Source organism: Schistocerca piceifrons, chromosome 1 (genome assembly GCF_021461385.2).
Source record: "Schistocerca piceifrons isolate TAMUIC-IGC-003096 chromosome 1, iqSchPice1.1, whole genome shotgun sequence".
In the NCBI taxonomy this organism is placed as follows: Eukaryota; Metazoa; Arthropoda; class Insecta; order Orthoptera; family Acrididae; genus Schistocerca; species Schistocerca piceifrons.
The window spans coordinates 550,199,812-550,218,219 of NC_060138.1; the positions used below are offsets into that span (position 1 = coordinate 550,199,812).

The 18,408-nt window shown below is 40.3% G+C and overlaps 1 protein-coding gene across 2 annotated transcripts in view; it reads left to right on the forward strand.

Moving 5' to 3' along the window:
• Positions 1-18,408, forward strand: part of LOC124709590 (tRNA (guanine(10)-N2)-methyltransferase homolog) — a 181,987-nt gene that overhangs the window by 37,705 nt on the left and 125,874 nt on the right. For both annotated transcript variants that reach the window (XM_047240852.1, XM_047240851.1), the window contains exons 3-4: positions 3,364-3,609; positions 11,915-12,049. In XM_047240852.1, coding sequence (XP_047096808.1) covers positions 3,364-3,609; positions 11,915-12,049 — 381 coding nt within the window. The remainder of the gene's footprint in view (positions 1-3,363; positions 3,610-11,914; positions 12,050-18,408) is intronic.

Consider the following 18,408-nt stretch of genomic DNA (forward strand, 5'->3'; position numbering starts at 1 on the left):
CAGGAGCAGATGATGATGTGCATTTGAAGTGTTCTGAGTCCATAGATAATGGTGGTAATGAATACTAAAGCAAGCAGTTCAAAAGAGTAGGAGTTAAAATACCTAAAAAAAGGGCCATCACAGAGGTTGGACTGACAAATACAGGCACAAGGAAGATAACTGCAAAGAAACCTTTGCAAACAGGAGAAATACTTCAGTTGATTGACAAAAGAAGGAAATATAAAATTGTTCAGGAAAACAAAAGTGTGCAGCAGTGTAATTGACTTAGGAATGAAAGCAAAATAGCTACAGGAAAAATGTGAAAAAATTGAAAAGCAAATAGTCATCAGAAGATATAGGAAAGTCAAAATAACTTTCAGTGACATTAAAAGCCAAGGTGTCAACATTAGGAGTGCAAAAGGAATTCCACTATTAAATGGAGAACAGCATTGATTTGAAAGACATAAGGGATCAAATATTCAGGTCAGAGTTTTACAGAGCTTTGGAAGACTTGTTTTACAGAGCTTTGGAAGACTTGTGAACAAACATTGCATCAAGGATAGATAGCATTTCTTCAAAGTTTCTCAAATCATTGGGAGAAGCTACAATTCAATGACTATTCAAACTAGTGTGTAGTATCATTGAGATTGGTAACATACATCAGACATTCAGAAGAATTAAATTTACATAATCCCAAAGGTAGCAAAGGCAGATAAATGTGAGATCATCTTACCAGCTCATAGATCAAAGTTGTTGTTGAGATTGTTGTACAAAAGAATGGAAAATTGAGAATCATTTAGATGATGATGCACTTGATAACACAGGCAAGGCTTGAGAAAAATGAAGATACTTTACAGAGTTCTCCTTTAAATATTTGTATTTTCAGATGCAAATTTGTTGTCTTCTCTTTGCTCTGAATGTCTGCACCTAAAAATAAATTTCTCTTCAGACCACACCAGTGCAGCACAGATGAACCTTATTTCCGATGCAGTTGTCCATACGCTGAAATCGAATACACTTCAATAAATTTTCAGTTTTCTACAAATGAATACAAAGCATTTCCTCTGTAAGTATATTTGTATATTCTATCACAATGTGCAATACTTATTGTATCTCAGACACTACACCATAGGGAACATTTCTTGTATTCATATCAAGTTCATACAAAGGAGACTAACATTGGAATGAATCAAATCATGTTATTTGATTTCTAATATCTTGCCATGCCACATTGTTACATGCTTTTAGTTTGTGGTGGACCACGTTACTACAATTGGGATTTCCACTCACAGAGGGTACACAAAGCCCACACAGGTACCACAACTTGTGATAGTACTGCAATCTCTGTCCCATCTTGAAGACGCAAAGCGTCCATTTGTATGCGCCTCACTTGCAAAGCAGATAACAAAAACCCACAAACAGCTTTCTCATTTTAACCACTACTTCACTATAGGGTTTAAGTATTGCAACTATCCTTTGTCTGCTAGGTAGACACAGAGCTACACCTCATTGTATCTGAGTGATATGTTACATCACAACATACATGGGATTTGTCGACCTAGGCAAGTGTTTAACAATGTAAAATAGTATAGGATGTTTGAAATTCTCAGAAAAATAGATATGTGCTGTAGTTAAAGATGGATAATATGTAATATGGACAAGAAATAATAGAGAACAATAAGAAGAATGGAAGATCAGAAGTTAAGTACTCAGCTTAAAAAGGATGTACTGTTCAACATTTGCATCAAAGAAGCAGTGAAGTAGATAAAAGAAAGGTTTGAGGCTGAGATTAAATTCAGATTAAAAGGCTGTCAATGGTAGATGAGCATAGAAAATGGATTTTGAAAAAGACAAAGAAAATGAAATTAACCAAGACAAAGAAAATGAAATTAACCAGGGATAACAAAAATGAGAATAGCGATAAACTTAATATCAAAATTGAGGGCTATGTAGTAGGTATAGTGAAGGGATGCTACTATCTCAGAAGTAAACTAACACATGATGGATAAACTGAGAAGTATATAAGAAGTTGACTAACATGGGTAAAGATGACATACCTCGTAAAAAGAAAAGTATTTCTACCAAAGAGAAATTTCTGGGAATGTATGTCTGGAGCACAGCACTATAAAGAAGTAAATCACAAGTGGGTGAAAACCAGACAAGAAGAGAATCAAAGCATTTGAGATTTGATATCGTGGAAGGACACTTAAAATAAAATATGCTGATAAGGTAAGTTATTACTTGGTTTTCTATAGAATATCCAACAAATAATTGAAGACATAGCAAGATTGGAGGAGACAGTGTGAAACATGCAAAAGAATTCTGGAAAGCCAAAGCACATAATAATGTTTGAAGCAAATAATAATAATTTCATGTGGTTCAGTGGCCAGGTGCAAGTCTTTCAGTTTGATGCCACTTTATTAATTTTCATGCCCCTAATCTACTCTAGTTATCCAACCAGGCAAAGGGGACCTACAGCTTAATGTGAAGTCCAAATCATGTTTCATGGCAATTCCTCACATAGTTGAGAAGTGAAAACTAGATTAAAGGCAAACTGAAAATTTCTGTCATTTCACTGAGATTCAATCCCACAATTTTTTGGTTTCCAGGCATGCACTTTACCACGAAAACACATTTGGCTAATGTGAGACAGGCTTACTTGAACAAACTATTGCCCTAGAGTAGAGGAAGAAACATTGTGCATGAGGCAGAGCACAGAGTGTAATATGGAAGTGAAATGTGGTTATTGGTAGGACAGGAGGTAGAAAGTGGGAGAATATGAAGTACACTGTTAAGAAAATGTAATTAAAAAAAAGGAAGAAAAGTGGTGTTCAAAATTGTCAAAAATAGTTACTGTTTGTTTCACATCTGATAAGGCATCCACAGCTTGATACTGTGATACTGGGAGAAGCAGTTGTGGCAAAAAATTACAGTGGCAGCAAATGCTATAATGATTATCACAGATCGTGAGGTAATTTTATGTAATTGGTATGTAGACATGATGAGACTAGTACAGAATAGGAAGTAGTTCACAAGTGCATCAGGCCACTCATCATAATGTTGATCAATTACAAAATTTATCTTCCACAAAATCACAGAATATGTGCTAGATTACAGCTAAAATTATCTTCCATGTTTTTCCAGAGATTGAAAGTATCCTTTATGTTTGTTGACTGTATCATCATTATGAGTTCTTACCATGAAGATATATCCATATCAATGTTTGACACAATAAACTTTCATTGTCTTATAATGTGTAGATTGCACTTAATCCTTTATTAATATATTTCAGGTTAGTTTGTATTATTGTCTGTCAACCTTTGTACGTTCTGATCCTATTCTGAACCCCTCCATTTTTTAATGTTATGTGTATCTATGTTGCAGCCATACTGCATAATTGATTTGCATGATGAAGAGGCAGCTCTTCAAATAGCTTCGAGATCTGTGGCTCTCAGATGGTGTTTGGAATTGTGGGCACGTGCTAAAACAGATGAAGAGTTGCACAGGAATCTGAAGTCATATCCACATGAAAGGATGAAACCATTTCTCCAAGATAACCTCTCATTCAAGATCAAAGTGGAAACCTTCTGCAATAGTCAAACTCAGGAAGAAAAAGTCTCTAAAATTGAGGCATGTTTCGAATCTATTTCAAAATGTAGAAAATGAAGTGTTTGGTATCTCAGCTAGAAAGCAGTAAATTTAGAAGAAAAAAAATGGCTATACTTCACAATCATTTCAATTTATTTCTTTCATTCATGAAGAAAATTGATTAAAATTCTCGAATGAACTAAATATTTTATTGCATTTTTTTAAATTGTTTTCATGACGCATGTATAAATTTGTAGATGATTTGCTGCATCCCAGATGTGTTGCAGTTAATAACAGGCAATTTCTTCAAAATCTGGCTGTGAACAAAACCCAGGTGCAGCTCATAATTAAAGGCTCTGAGGCGGAGCTGCCCCAAAATATATATTAAAATAAATTTCTCAGTAACGTATTACAGAATTTCCTGCGTGGATTTTAATAATGCAGGTCTGCATTTTTGGAATTGTTGATGTGTGATTCCAAGTGATGTTTTTCGAACAGGTAGTAGCTAGTCTTAAGGCAGGACCTTGAAATGCCACTTAGCTCTATGTAGCAGCAGTTTGGGGGGACAGATTCCTTTAAATTCAACTCTTATGGGCATCCCAAAGGCTCTGGTGTTTCATCCTAAGGGTATCCTACCAATATGCACACAATTTTCACATTCCACTACTTACATCAAAAGGGTGTGAGCAGAGTTGGTGGAACTTCGTTATTGAATTGCTGTCTCAGTGTATCGCTATTATGCTTTGATGTGTCATTAATTGACATTTAGTATTATTGTTTTGATAGTGTCGTAGACAGTGTTTTTCTTTCTGCCATGAACTGTTGGAATAAGTTTGTAAATGTCCAGCTATAGTGCACTAGTGTATGGAACGTAAGTATCGCCACTTAGTGAGAATTTTACGAATGATTTAAGGAAAAATCGTGTGAAATATAACCCGTGGGTGAAATATCTGTCATTATTTTAGTTTCCTTGCCTGCTGTCTGCATTTGCAGATAATGTGCATTGTGAAACAGGAAGTTGTTACTCACCATATAATGGAGATGCTGGGTCACAGATAGGCACAACAGAAAGACTGTCACAAATATACCTTTTGGCCAGTAAGGCATTTGTCAGAATTAGACAGCAAACACATACATACACACTCACGCAAATGCAACTCTCACACACAACTGCAGTCTCACGCAGCTGAGGCCACACTATGAGCAGCAGCACTGGTGCGTGGTGGCAGTGGTGACTGGGTGGGGCTAAGGAGAAGGCTGGAGCGGGGAGGGGGAGGGATAGTGGGGTAGACATGGTGGCGGACAGTGACATGCTGTTGGGGAGTGCAGAGGGATGAGGTGGAAAGAGGGTGGGGCAGCTGTGTGCAGTTGGCAGATTAGATGGAGGGAGCAGAGAGGTGGGGAGTGGGGGGGGGGGGGGGGAGATAATGGAAAAGGAGAGAAGTAAAAAGACTGGGTGCAATAATGGAGGAATGGGAGCTGTATAGTGCTGAAATGGGAACAGAGAAGGGGCTGGATGGGAGAGGACAATGACTAACGAAGGTTGAAGCTACGAGGGTTACGGGAACATAGGATATATTGCAGGGAAAGTTTCCACCTGCGCAATTCAGAAAAGCTGGTGTTAGAGGATCCATGTGGCACAGGCTGTGAAGCGGTCATTGAAATGAAGAATGTCATTGTTTGGCAACATGCACAGCAACATGGTGGTCCACTTGTCTCTAGGCCACAGTTTGTCGGCGGCCATTCATACAGACAGGTTGTCATTCCCACATAGAATGCACCACAGTGGTTGCAGCCTAGCTTGTAGTTCACATGACCGGTTTCATAGGTAGTCCTGTCTTTGATGGGATAGGTGATGTTTGTAACTAGATTGAGTAGGTGGTAGTGGGAGGATGTATGGGACGGGTCTGGCATCTAGATCTATTACAGGGGTATGAGTCATAAGGTAAGGGGTTGAGAGCAGGGGTTGTATAGGGATGGACGAGTATATTGTGTAGGTTCGGTGGATGGCAGAATACCATTGTGGGAAGGCTGGGAAGGATAGTGGGCATGACATTTCTCATTTCAGGGCATGACGAGAGGTAGCCAAAACCCTGATGGAGAAAGTAATTCAGTTGCTCCAGTCCTGGGTGGTACTGAGTTACAAAGGGAATGCTCCTCTGTGGCCTGACAGTGGTACTTTGTGAGGTGGTGGGAGATTGGAAAGGTAAGGCATGCGAGATTTGTTTTTGTACAAGGTTGGGAGGATAATCGTGGTTTGTGAAGGCTTCAGTGAGACCCCCAGTATATTTCGAGAGGGACCACTCATCACTGCAGATGTGGCGACCATGTGTGGGTAGGTTGTATGGAAGGGACTTCTTAGTATGGAATGGGAGGCAGCTATCAAAGTGGAGGTATTGTTGGTGGTTAGTAGGTTTGATATGGGCGGACGTACTGATGTAGCCATCTTTGAGGTGGAGGTCAACATCTAGGAAGGTGGCTTGTTGGGTTGAGTAGGACCAGGTGAAGCAAATAGAGAAGTTGTTAAGGTTCTGGAGGAATATGGATAGGGTGTCCTCACCCTCGATCCAAATCGCAAAGATGTCATCAATGAATCTGAACCAGGTGAGGGGTTTAGGATTCTGGGTGTTTAGGAAGAATTCCTCTAGATGGTCCATCAATAGGTTGGCATAGGATGATGCCGTGCAATTGCCCATAGCCGTACTGTGGATTTGTTTGTAGGTAATGCCTCCAAAGGAGAAGTAATTGTGGGTCAGGATATAATTGGTCATGGTGACTAGGAAGTCACTATAGTGACAGACAGAACATGGTCGCCACATCTGCAGTGATGAGTGGTCCCTCTCGAAATATACTGGGGGTCTCACTGAAGCCTTCACAAACCACGATGGACTCATGGAGGGTGTCCTCACCCTCGATCTAAATCACAAAGATGTAATCAGTGAATCTGAACCACGTGAGGGATTTAGGATTCTGGGTGATTATGAAGGATTTCTCTAGATGGTCCATGAATAGGGTGTCATAGGATGGCACCATGCACGTGCCCCTAGCCATACTGCGGATTTGTGTAGGTAATACCTTCAAAGGAGAAGTAATTGTGGGTGAGGATATAGTTGGTCATGGTGACTAGGAAGGAGGTAGTTGGCTTGGGATCTATCAGGCTTTGGAAAAGGTAGTGTTCAATAGCAGTAAGGCCGTGTCCATTAGGGATGTTAGTGTAAAGGGAGGTGGCATCAATAGTGACGAGCAGGGCACTGTGTGGTAAAGGGACAGGAACTGTGGAGAGTTGGTGGAGGAAATGGTTGGTATCTTTTATATAGGAGGGTATGTTCTGGGTAATAAGAACAATACCTTCAACTTATTACCCAGCACCTACCCTCCTACATAAAAGATACCAACCATTTCTTCCACCAATTCTCCACAGTTCCTGCCCCTTTACCACACAGTGCCTGCTTGTCACTATTGATGCCACCTCCCTTTACACTAACATTCCTAATGCCCAAGGTCTTACCGCTATTGAACACTACCTTTCCCAACGCCCGACAGCTTCCAAACCAACTACCTCCTTCCTAGTCACCATGACCAATTATATCCTGACCCACAATTACTTCTCCTTTGGAGGCATTACCTACAAACAAATCCACAGTACGGCTATGGGCACCTGCATGGCATCATCCTATGCCAACCTATTGATGGACCATCTAGAGGAATCCTTCCTAAACACCCAGAATCCTAAACCCCTCACCTAGTTCAGATTCATTGATGACATCTTTGCGATTTGGATCGAGGGTGAGGACACCCTATCCATATTCCTCCAGAACCTCAACAACTTCTCCTCCATTTGCTTCACCTGGCCCTACTCAAACCAACAAGCACCTTCCTAGATGTTGATCTCCACCTCAAAGACGGCTACATCAGTACCTCCGTCCATATCAAACCTACTAACTACCAACAATACCTCCACTTTGGCAGCTGCAACCTTTCCATACCAAGAAGACCTTTCTATACAGCCTATCCACCTGTGGTCACTGCACCTGCAGTGATGAGTGGTCCCTCTCGAAATATACTGAGGGTCTTCACAAACCGTGATATCATCCCAACCTTGTACAAGAACAAATCTCCCGTGCCTTATCTTTCCAATCTTCCACCACCTCACAAAGTCCCGCCATCTGGCCACAGAGGTGCATTCCCCTTGTAACACAGTACTACCCAGGACTGGAGCAACTGAATTACATTCTCCACCAAGGTTTTGACTACTTCTCATCGTGCTCTGAAATGAGAAATTTCCTGCCCACTATCCTTCCCACCACCACCCACTATGGTGTTCTGCCATCCACCGAACCTACACAATATACTCATCCATCCCTACACAACCCCTGCTGTCAACTCCTTACCTCATAGCTCATAAACCTGTAATACACCTAGGTGCAAGACCTGTCCTATACATTCTCCCACCACGTACTCCAGTCTAGTCACAAACATCACCCATCCCATCAAAGGCAGGGCTACCTGTGAAACCAGTCATGTGAACTACAAGCTAAGCTGCAACCACTGTGCTGCATTCTATGTGGGCATGACAACCTACAAACTTCTGTCTGTATGAATGGCCACCGACAAACTGTGTCCTAGAGACAAGTGGACCACCATGTTGCTGTGCACACTACCAAACAATGACATTCTTCATTTCAATGACTGCTTCACAGCCTGTGCCACATGGATCCTTCTCTCCAACACCAGTTTTTCTGAAATGCTCAGGTGGGAACTTTCCCTGTAATATATCCTATGTTCCCGTAACCCTCGTAGCTTCAACCTTCGTTACCCATTGTCCTCTCCCATCCAGCCCCTTCTCTGTTTCCATTCTAGCACTATACAGCCCTAATTCCTCCATTGCACCCAGTCTTTTTACTTCTTTCCTTTTCCACTATCCTCCTCCCCCCCCCCCCCCCCCCCACCTATCTGCTTCCTCTATCTAACCTCCCAACTGCACATAGCTGCCGTACTCTCTTTCCACTTCATTCCTCCGCACTCCCCAACAGCATGTCATTGTCGGCCACACCTGCACTACTATCCCTCCCCCTCCCCATCCCAGCCTCCTCCCTATCCCCACCCAGTCGCCACTCCCATCATGCACCAGTGCTGGTGCTCACAGTGTGGCCACAGCTGTGTGAGACTGCAGACATGTGTGTGTGAGCTGTGTTTGCGTGAGTGTGTTTGTGTGTGTTGGCCATCTAATTCTGACGAATGCCTTACTGGTTGAAAGCTACGTGTGTGTCAGTCTTTTTGTTGTGCCTATCTGCGAGTCAGCATCTCCAATATATGGTGAGTAGGAACTTTCTTTTTCACAACATTGTTCTATTCCATCCTGGATTTTCCATTGTTTGATTACTAGCAACTTCCTTTTTCTGACTGTGTTATGCATGAGTTCAGTAAGTTTTTCTTTTTTGCAATTAACGGCAGCATACCACGAGTTTGAAAACAACACGATATGAATTCATTGTGCAATTTATCAGGTAAAATTTTGGAACATGAGGTCAGGATGGAAGTGGAGGAAGTTGGTGCACCCAGACCTGATGTAAACATGAATCAAAAACAAAAAACAGGCAATGGTATACACACAGTTTTAATAGAGCAGCATATAAAATGCAGCTGAGTGGTTGTGTGTGCTATTTCACTTAAAATGCATATTTTCATAATACACAAGGATAATATGGTATGTAAACTACCATGGGGTCACTCGTGCCAGCCAATCACAGCACAAGATCCCTGATGTCATGGCAACATCGCTGTTTTGTCAAGTGAACTCATAAATACTGCAATTTGAGCACACAAGACATTAAACGACTGAAATTTAGGAATGAAAATACCAAGAACATTAAGCTTGTAGTGAAGCTAACATACACTGCATTAAATATCTTTCCAGAATGCCTCTTTAACTACGATTTGTTGTGGCAAACTGTTGGGAAATATGACATTGGAGGGTAAATAACCTATCTATAGATTTCATCTTGGAGTTAGCTTTTGATGTTATTTAGTAGTTCATTATGAAACAGAAAGAAGACACAGTGTGTAAATGTTTGGCTAGAGTGTGATATTTCCCAGAAATGAGATCGTCTCTACTTGCTAATGACTTTCTCAAGCCAAGCTGTGAAATGAGATCCTCTCTTCTCAGAATTTCCGCTACATTCCCACTGTCACTTCCCATTACACTCCTAACTTCTGCAACTTTGTTGTTAAACTGCATCTCATTCCCAGATCACCATCCAAAACCCAAGGTTATTATGCCTACAACCATTCTCATTCTAACCCCCCACCCCCTAAACTAGCTCAACACATGGGGGAGGAGGAAGATGGGTGTTCCACCTTGAAGATGTCCATTTCTCTCTGTTGATGAGCGCACTGAACAGCATAACTCAAAAAGACATGATTGCCAACTATTACCACACAGGTCATTTGTAGCCTTCCTCCTATCAACAGTTTCCCTTAACTCAGAGAGGGACACCTGTTCTCCAGCATATCTTCTCACTGCTCCATTCTACTGTAGTTAGCCTTGCCTGGTCGAGTCCCCGCTCATTCTTGTTTGCTAGTTACTAGCACTTATTATTTAATTATTGAGATTGACTTCTCTGGTGGGTCCATGAAAACTTCTGTATATATCAAATATACCAACCTCGAAGGTTACTGCCTTTTCTAACTGCTGTCATCTGTCCACTGCAGCCTTTCCACCACATTTACTGTCAGAAGCAGTAGTTATCCAAATATGCTGATAATGTTACCAGAGCTTTTGCAGACAAACAGTGTGGTTCCAAGTTAAGAAATTTGTTTCCCATATCATTTTCTTCTCATGACTCGTGACTTTCATTTGGGAGGACAATAGTTTGGATTATCGTCTGACAATCCAGATTTGTTTCCGTGGTTTTCCTAAAATTATTTTAAAAGGACATGGCTGATTTCCTTCTGCATACTGCTCCAATTTGTCTCTAATGACAATATAACTGACAGGATTTTAAATTCTGATCTTCCTTCTGTCCTTCCTTTCTTCTGAAGATACAAAAAACTTATCACCACTGGAAACCAACAATTGACAATTACTTTCCTTATCACCCAAGCCTCAGAAAACTTAACCATATCCTTCCTCCTGCAGATGATGATAACCCCAGACCCATCCCATGCACTTACCTATCATTTCCTGTTCCACTCCTGTTACAGGCATTTCTTATCTGGTCAAAGGAAGAACCATGTGCGAAGCCAGTTAAATAGACATATCTATAAGCAGTCTTCATCTTCTATTAGCTGAGATGCTCCTACTGTTCAATATTTTATGGAGTATGGAAAGTAACCTACTGTTTACTGAAGAGTCACCAATAAATTGTGGATAATCATAAACTTGATCACTTGATTGCTGAACATGCTGTACACCACACAACAGGAGACTTTAACAGCTGCTTCATTGCTTATGTTATTTGGATCCATTCCCTTTGCTGCTCCAGTTGTTTTCAACCGAGTAGATGGGAACTGTCTCTGTTGCACATATTTCATTTCTGAAGGCTCTAGCATAAAACCTTTGCCAGTTTACATCCTGGTCTATTCCCTTTCCACCGTGTTAACTTCGTCCCACTCTACTGTGCTCACTTTCTCTTATCTTTCATTTTCCATCCATTCCCATCTTGCTCTGGATTGTACTCCAGTTCTCAGCAACTAATCCTCCCTCCAACCTTCTCTCTCACCCACCAACCTTCCCTCCCATCTACAGTTTGCTTCTGCTGGTGAGAGCCAACTGTCTCCCTTTCTCGTGTCCCCCAATACCTCCGTACCCCTCTTTGTCCCACCTCCCTACACCCTCTCTACCAGTACCGCCCTAAATTTGATGTTGCCATGGATATGTGAGTGGTTTTAAATTGACCTGGAAATTGATGAAGGGGATTCCTCCTGCTGCTCCCCATCCATTCATTAATCCAACATTTTACTTTATTCTAAGATTTATGGCAAGGGAGTGAGGCAAACAATTTTGCTGCTCCAAACTATATTTTGGAATTACTTGGGAAAATTTTATTAGAAAACAATTTTGATCTTTCTATTATTTTGTCTTTCATAAAATTTACATTTGGTGTTCTAAAGAAATGCATGTACTTGACAGCCTGTAATAGCGTTTATATGCATATTTGTTTTGAGAAATTGTGGGCTAAGAGGCTCTGTGCAAATATTTAATTGATTTCATAGCCGGAAAGGCAGTTTCTGTTTTCATAGGCCACTTGCCTCAAACTGCCCAGTCATGTTCTTCCATGATAAAATTTGAAATTGTGATTTACAAAAAGATATTCATATATTGGTCATTTATTTCATTTTGTTTCAGTCATTCAGTTACTTACCATTAAAGGGTCCTGTCAGATTGAAGAATCCTGATGTTGTGTTGCAGTATATTGAATACTATGGACAGGATTCTAACAGAATTCCTGAAAAGCCATATGACCTTTTCTTTGGACGCTGGGTGAGTTTTGTTTACTTCAGGTTATGCATCAAAATTATGTTTCTTGCTCTTTTTTCTCTCTGTTTTTTCCCCTGCCAGTGACATAACAATTGTGGGTAACACACTGTGATGCTGTTGCAGTATGACTCTAGAATTATAGTTTGTTGCCTCATACGTGTTTTACATCCTGGAGGACCTCCTCACTACAGATCAATTGGAATAAAAGTAAATCTAATCTAATCTAAACACTCATATATATTTGAAATCACCATGTGTGCATTTATGATTTACTTTTGGATGAGTGCCAGCCTATGTCATATGATGTTCTTTTTCAGAGTTTCTTGTTCATTTTTGACACTGTTTTTTTATGTATGTATTAAAACTGGATCTTTTGCTTTTGTAACCTATACAATCTCATCAAATTTTAGCTCTTGTAAGGCAATTCTATGGAACATTGTGGAAGACATTTCTATCCATATTTTGCAAATGGCTTAAATGATACCAGCTACTACTCTTATGATACCATATGTATCAAAAACTCACTGTAAATGAGTGTATTATGGTCAAAATGTAAGTTTTTGAAACACATATGTGTATTAATAGGCACTGCATCAAACAGCAATTTCAGTTGCAGAATATTAGAGACAGAATGGCAAGTTAGTACTTATCTTTAAGAGGTGACATTTCTAGTATGGCCAATAAATTTAAAAGTAGAAAATGCTCTTCCTAGCTGTTGGTTCTTGTATGTTCCATTCATAAGGAGAAAGAGGTATTGTTTGAGGAATGAAGGCGAAGATGATGGAGAAAGCCTCAAAGGGAGTAGGAGATCAAGGTTAAGGAATCATAGAAGGGACAAAATCAGAAGCAAAGGTGGATTCAAGGAAGAGAGGTGGGATTAAAAATTGAAATAAAATAGCGATTAAGTAAATAACGAAAATCTACATTTCGGAAAAGGCAGCATGGTTGTTAACCATTTGACTGCAGTGGACAAGTTAACTCTTCATGCTCCTCTGCTCACCAGCTGCTGAGGATGTGTTTAAAAACGGCTTCTGAGTTTTCATTAAGCACTGTTGTCATTTTTACACATCCCATTCCGCCAACCATCTCACTGCTGCAGATGAGTTACTTCCATATGTTGTTGTTGTTGTGGTCTTCAGTCCTGAGACTGGTTTGATGCAGCTCTCCATGCTACTGTATCCCGTGCAAGCTTCTTCATCTCCCAGTACCTACCGCAACCTACATCCTTCTGAATCTGCTTAGTGTATTCATCTCTTGGTCTTCCTCTACGATTTTTACCCTCCACGCTGCCCTCCAATACTAAATTGGTGATCCCTTGATGCCTCAGAACATGTTGTACCAACCGATCCCTTCTTCTAGTCAAGTTGTGCCACAAACTTCTCTTCTCCCCAGTCCTATTCAACACTTCCTCATTAGTTATGTGATCTACCCATCTGATCTTCGGCATTCTTCTGTAGTACCACATTTCAAAAGCTTCTATTCTCTTCTTGTCCAAACTATTTATCGTCCATGTTTCACTTCCATACATGGCTACACTCCATACAAATACTTTCAAAAATGAATTCCTGACACTTAAAGCTATACTCGATGTTAACAAATTTCTCTTCTTCAGAAATGCTTTCCTTGCCATTGCCAGTCTACATTTTATATCCTCTCTACTTCGACCATCATCAGTTATTTTGCTCCCCAAATAGCAAAACTCCTTTACTACTTTAAGTGTCTCATTTCCTAATCTAATTCCCTCAGCATCACTAGACTTAATTCGACTACATTCCATGATCCTCGTTTTGCTTTTGTTGATGTTCATCCTATATCCTCCTTTCAAGACACTATCCATTCCGTTCAACTGCTCTTCCAAGTCCTTTGCCGTCTCTGACGGAATTACAATGTCATCAGCGAACCTCAAAGTTTTTATTTCTTCTCCATGGATTTTAATACCTACTCCAAATTTTTTTTTGTTTCCTTCACTGTTTGCTCAATATACAGATTGAATAACATTGGGGAGAGACTACAACCCTGTCTCACTCCCTTCCCAACCACTGCTTCCCTTTCATGTCCGTCGACTCTTATAACTGCCATCTGGTTTCTGTAGAAATTGTAAATAGCCTTTCACTCCCTGTATTTTACCCCTGCCACCTTCAGTATTTGAAAGAGAGTATTCCAGTCAACATTGTCAAAAGCTTTCTCTAAGTCTACAAATGCTAGAAACGTAGATTTGCCCTTCCTTAATCTAGCTTCTAAGATAAGTCGTAGGGTCAGTATTGCCTCACGTGTTCCAACATTTCTACAGAATCCAAACTGATCTTCCTCGAGGTCGGCTTCTACTAGTTTTTCCATTTGTCTGTAAAGAATTTGCATTAGTTTTTTGCAGCTGTGACTTATTAAACTTCCATATCTTGGAGAATAAAAAAGTTTCAACATATGTGCGTCTTTCCGTGCTACTATTTGCAAAAATCTTATTTTGACATCTTGAACTGTTTATGAAATATGACACTTGTCTCTCAACAGAGGTAGCAGCATTAGGCAAGCAGTACAGCAGTGCCAAAGTGGTGCTCAGCACAGTATGCAGAGAGCTTGTCTATAACAGTAAAGGGTTAATAGAGGTTAAGCCAGAAAGTTAACAGAATACAAGGATATGCTGGAGAGAATGTTCCCTTTTTTGCAGTTCAGGAAAAGTCAGAACTCCTTACCCCTCCTGCCTATGCACCTCTACCTTCTACTCACTTCCAAAATACACAAAAACAAATATCTTGACCATCCCATTGAAACATATTGTAAAGACCACACCAAAAACGTTTCATTGCTGGTAGACCAGCACTTCCAACCCATCACATAGGGCTCCCCAATCAACACATAAGATGCTAATCACTTTTTGGAATACTTCAAACCCATTCCTACCTGTCCCACCTGAAACCGCTCTTGACACAATTGAAGGGATCTTGCTCTACACCGACACTTAACTTACCTATATCTGCTCAGCCCTAGAACACTGCTTCCCCCAACACCCTCCAGAAATTCTTCCAAAATGCCCATGTATTGTCGCACTAGTAACTTTTATCCTTATCCATAATTACTTCAATGGCCAGACCTACAACCAGAATGTTCATATGTGTGTGAGAACCAAAATGATCATGTCCTATGCCAATTATTTCATAGGCAGCATCGAAGAGACATTCCTCAACACTTGGAAGCTAAGCCCCCTTGAGCTTGGTATGGATTTGTAGATGATATCTTTGTGGTCTTGACTCATGGTGAACAATTACTCCACTTTCTGCAACAGCTTAGTTCCTTTTCCCAACTCAGTTGCATGTTTTTGAAAACGAGTGACTTCTATGAGGCATACCTTGAATGTTTTGAGTCTCTCAATAACAGTGCATGTTTGAATGATGTCATAATGACCTTGATGGCATGTTGACAAGACTAATCAGTGGACAGAAATGGCAGAGTTCTACTCATGATTTGGAGCATGGTGCACTCTGCTGAAGTGCTCTGAGAATGTATTTTTATTTTTGTCTCTGTTTGGCATGCTTCTGTACATAACAATTTTCTGTGGTTGAAAGAGTATTGGGAAAGATAATTCAGGTCATGGGAATGGGTAAAACTTTTTCAATCTGTTTTCTTACATCAGTCTCTTTACAGGTTTTTAGTTTATTCTTTCATTCTCCTTGCATTCATTCTCCTTGTCATCATAATACAATGAAAACAACTGGCTAAAAAATATACATACACATAGAAATATAAAAGTATGCTTTATGAGTGTAGGACAGGTGGTCAGCTGAAGTCTTGATGAAGGAACCATCCTAGCATCCAGAAGTGATTTTGGAGAACCTACATTAGGATAGTTGGACAGTGCAAGTTCCATCCTCACGAATATGTCATCATCTTAACAGCTGCACTGCCTCACTGCTTAACAGCTGCTCACTGCCCACATCAAGGACCACCACTTATGACTCTGAAACAATGAACTTGCTGCTATACCCCTTACATTAACTCCAGTCCTTTCAGAAAACTGACTCCAAACCACTAAATGTGCTACTATTCCCCACATCCATCTTCATGTCCTTCCCTCAGTCTACTTGAAAAAATTGACTGGGCACCCCCTATGATGAGTGAAATGTTGAATTCAAGAGAGTGACAAGTCATTGTTATTACACTAGATCTTGATACATGGTTTTCTTGCAAAAGCATGACAGAATTGTAATGTGGAAAGATGATGTGGTTATCCCTTCTCATTATTAACCACCACTCTGAATCTTCTAAGGTATTTTATATTGTGTAATATGCATTACTTCGAAGGATCATTCAAGCTTAGACAGTGGGCACATTGTCATTCCATAGGGTTACCAGCATAGAAAATTGCCTGCTGAATCATTTGACCATTCATCCACAATCATGAGACAAATCATTAATGGTGTGCCTCACCCTAGACTCCTGTTGTCAACAACACCAACTATTATCAATACCTACAAGTTATAGGTTATTGTTACTCCAAGGGAAATATGATAGAACTGTATGCTGCCACTTTGAAGGCAGCTGCTGAGGGGGGTTGTGTTGAGCCACATAGTACACAGCTGTCTTCAAGTGATCAATTTGGCCTGCAGGCAGACAAAGATGAAGGAGAAGGCTAGAGCTGTACCGAGGGGATGGAGACATGGGCCACTGATAAAGGTGCAGGCAAATAATGGGGTACAAAGGCTGGTCAAAAAATGAAATAACAAGCAAAGACAATTTAAGATTTAACTGGGAGAGGTATGTAAGCTATCCTTCAGCTTGTGTTCCTATCTCTTGCCTGCAAGAAGAAGCCTTTCTTTCAGCCTTCAAGTGTAAATGCATGCTGTTGTCACAGTGCCATTTCCACAGTATCATTTTCACTGTGTTATTTCATTGAAGCAGCATCCTATAAAAACAACTACTGCTGAACAGACATATGTCATTAACACGGTTTATGTGACAATACTGTATTTGCATCATGCAACTGCCCGCATACACAGCCACTTCATGTTCAACAATGGAGTTCTTGTGGCTATTTCACTAGGTATCATAGGATCTCAAAAGTCAGCCAGTGGATGCTGAAGAAAACACACTATTTGATCGAAGACATCCGATGTTTGCTTATTTCTGCTGATTGAGAACTGCAGCGAGAATGTTTGACCTGATGTTTAATTTCTTTCCAGGAAACACCTTAAATGTAAGCTCTGGCTCTGATGTGCAAATTATTTTGAGCCAAATAATAGTAGATATTGACACTTTGCAGCTAGTTAGTGAAGTACCTGCTTCCAAATTACAGATAAAAGAACTGATAAGAGCATTGACATGGGTTTCCATTTGGATATTTTGAAGGTCTGTTCAAAATATGAGTTACGAGATGCTTATTCAAAGATCGAAACAGCTTTCAGGTATTTATTACAATGGCAGTGACTGTAGCACCCTGCAAACACAGTTTCTGTAAGTAAGGTAAAGATGATGATAAAGTGGTTACAATTGAGTTTGGGTGAAAGCACACTATAAAATTTATCTATCTTGTTGGTAGACTATGACACAGCTGCTGAACATAACTTCTATCTTTTTGGTAGAATATGACAGCTGCTGAACATAACTTTGGTCACTAATCAGTTTGTGTCGCTGAAAGCATGGAATTCCTAAGTAAAATAATTGTGAAGGGATATTTCGTCACTTTTTATTTTATGCCCTTTCTTCTTTTATTTCTAATTAATTATTATGCACCACTAATAATTTATGTGGAAAAAATAAAATCTCTATTTAGCAACACTGGATTTAACAGCACTGGATCTCACTGAAAGGCAATACTGAACAAAAACTGCATATCAGCATAATACCTGTTTCATACACAAACAATGGAAAGTCCAGGTTGGAATATCAACAGTTATTGAAAGGATAGATTGCTACTCGCTGGAAAAATGGTTCGTTGGGTTGCAGACAGGCACAATGAAAAGACTGTTACACTTTTAGCTTTTGGCCAAAGCAAAAGAGAAACACACATGCATTCACGCAAGCAAGCACACATCCCCCCCCCCCCCCCCCCCACACACACACACACACACACACACACACACACACACGACTGCTGTCTCAGGCTGCTCAGGCCATACTGAAACTGAAATGTGTCAAATGGGAGCAACAATCCATAGTGGAGCAGGGAAGGGGGAAGGATAGCAAGGTACAGGTGGGAGCAGAGGAAATGGTGCTGCGTGTCAGAGCAGGCAGGGATGAGAGAGGGCAGACAAGGCTATCTTGCAGTGTCTGAAGACTGTGGGGGAAGTGGAAATAAAAATACATACATATGTGTACAAGTATGTAGAAAATGTTGTTTGTGCATATTTTTACATATTTTTGTGTATTTA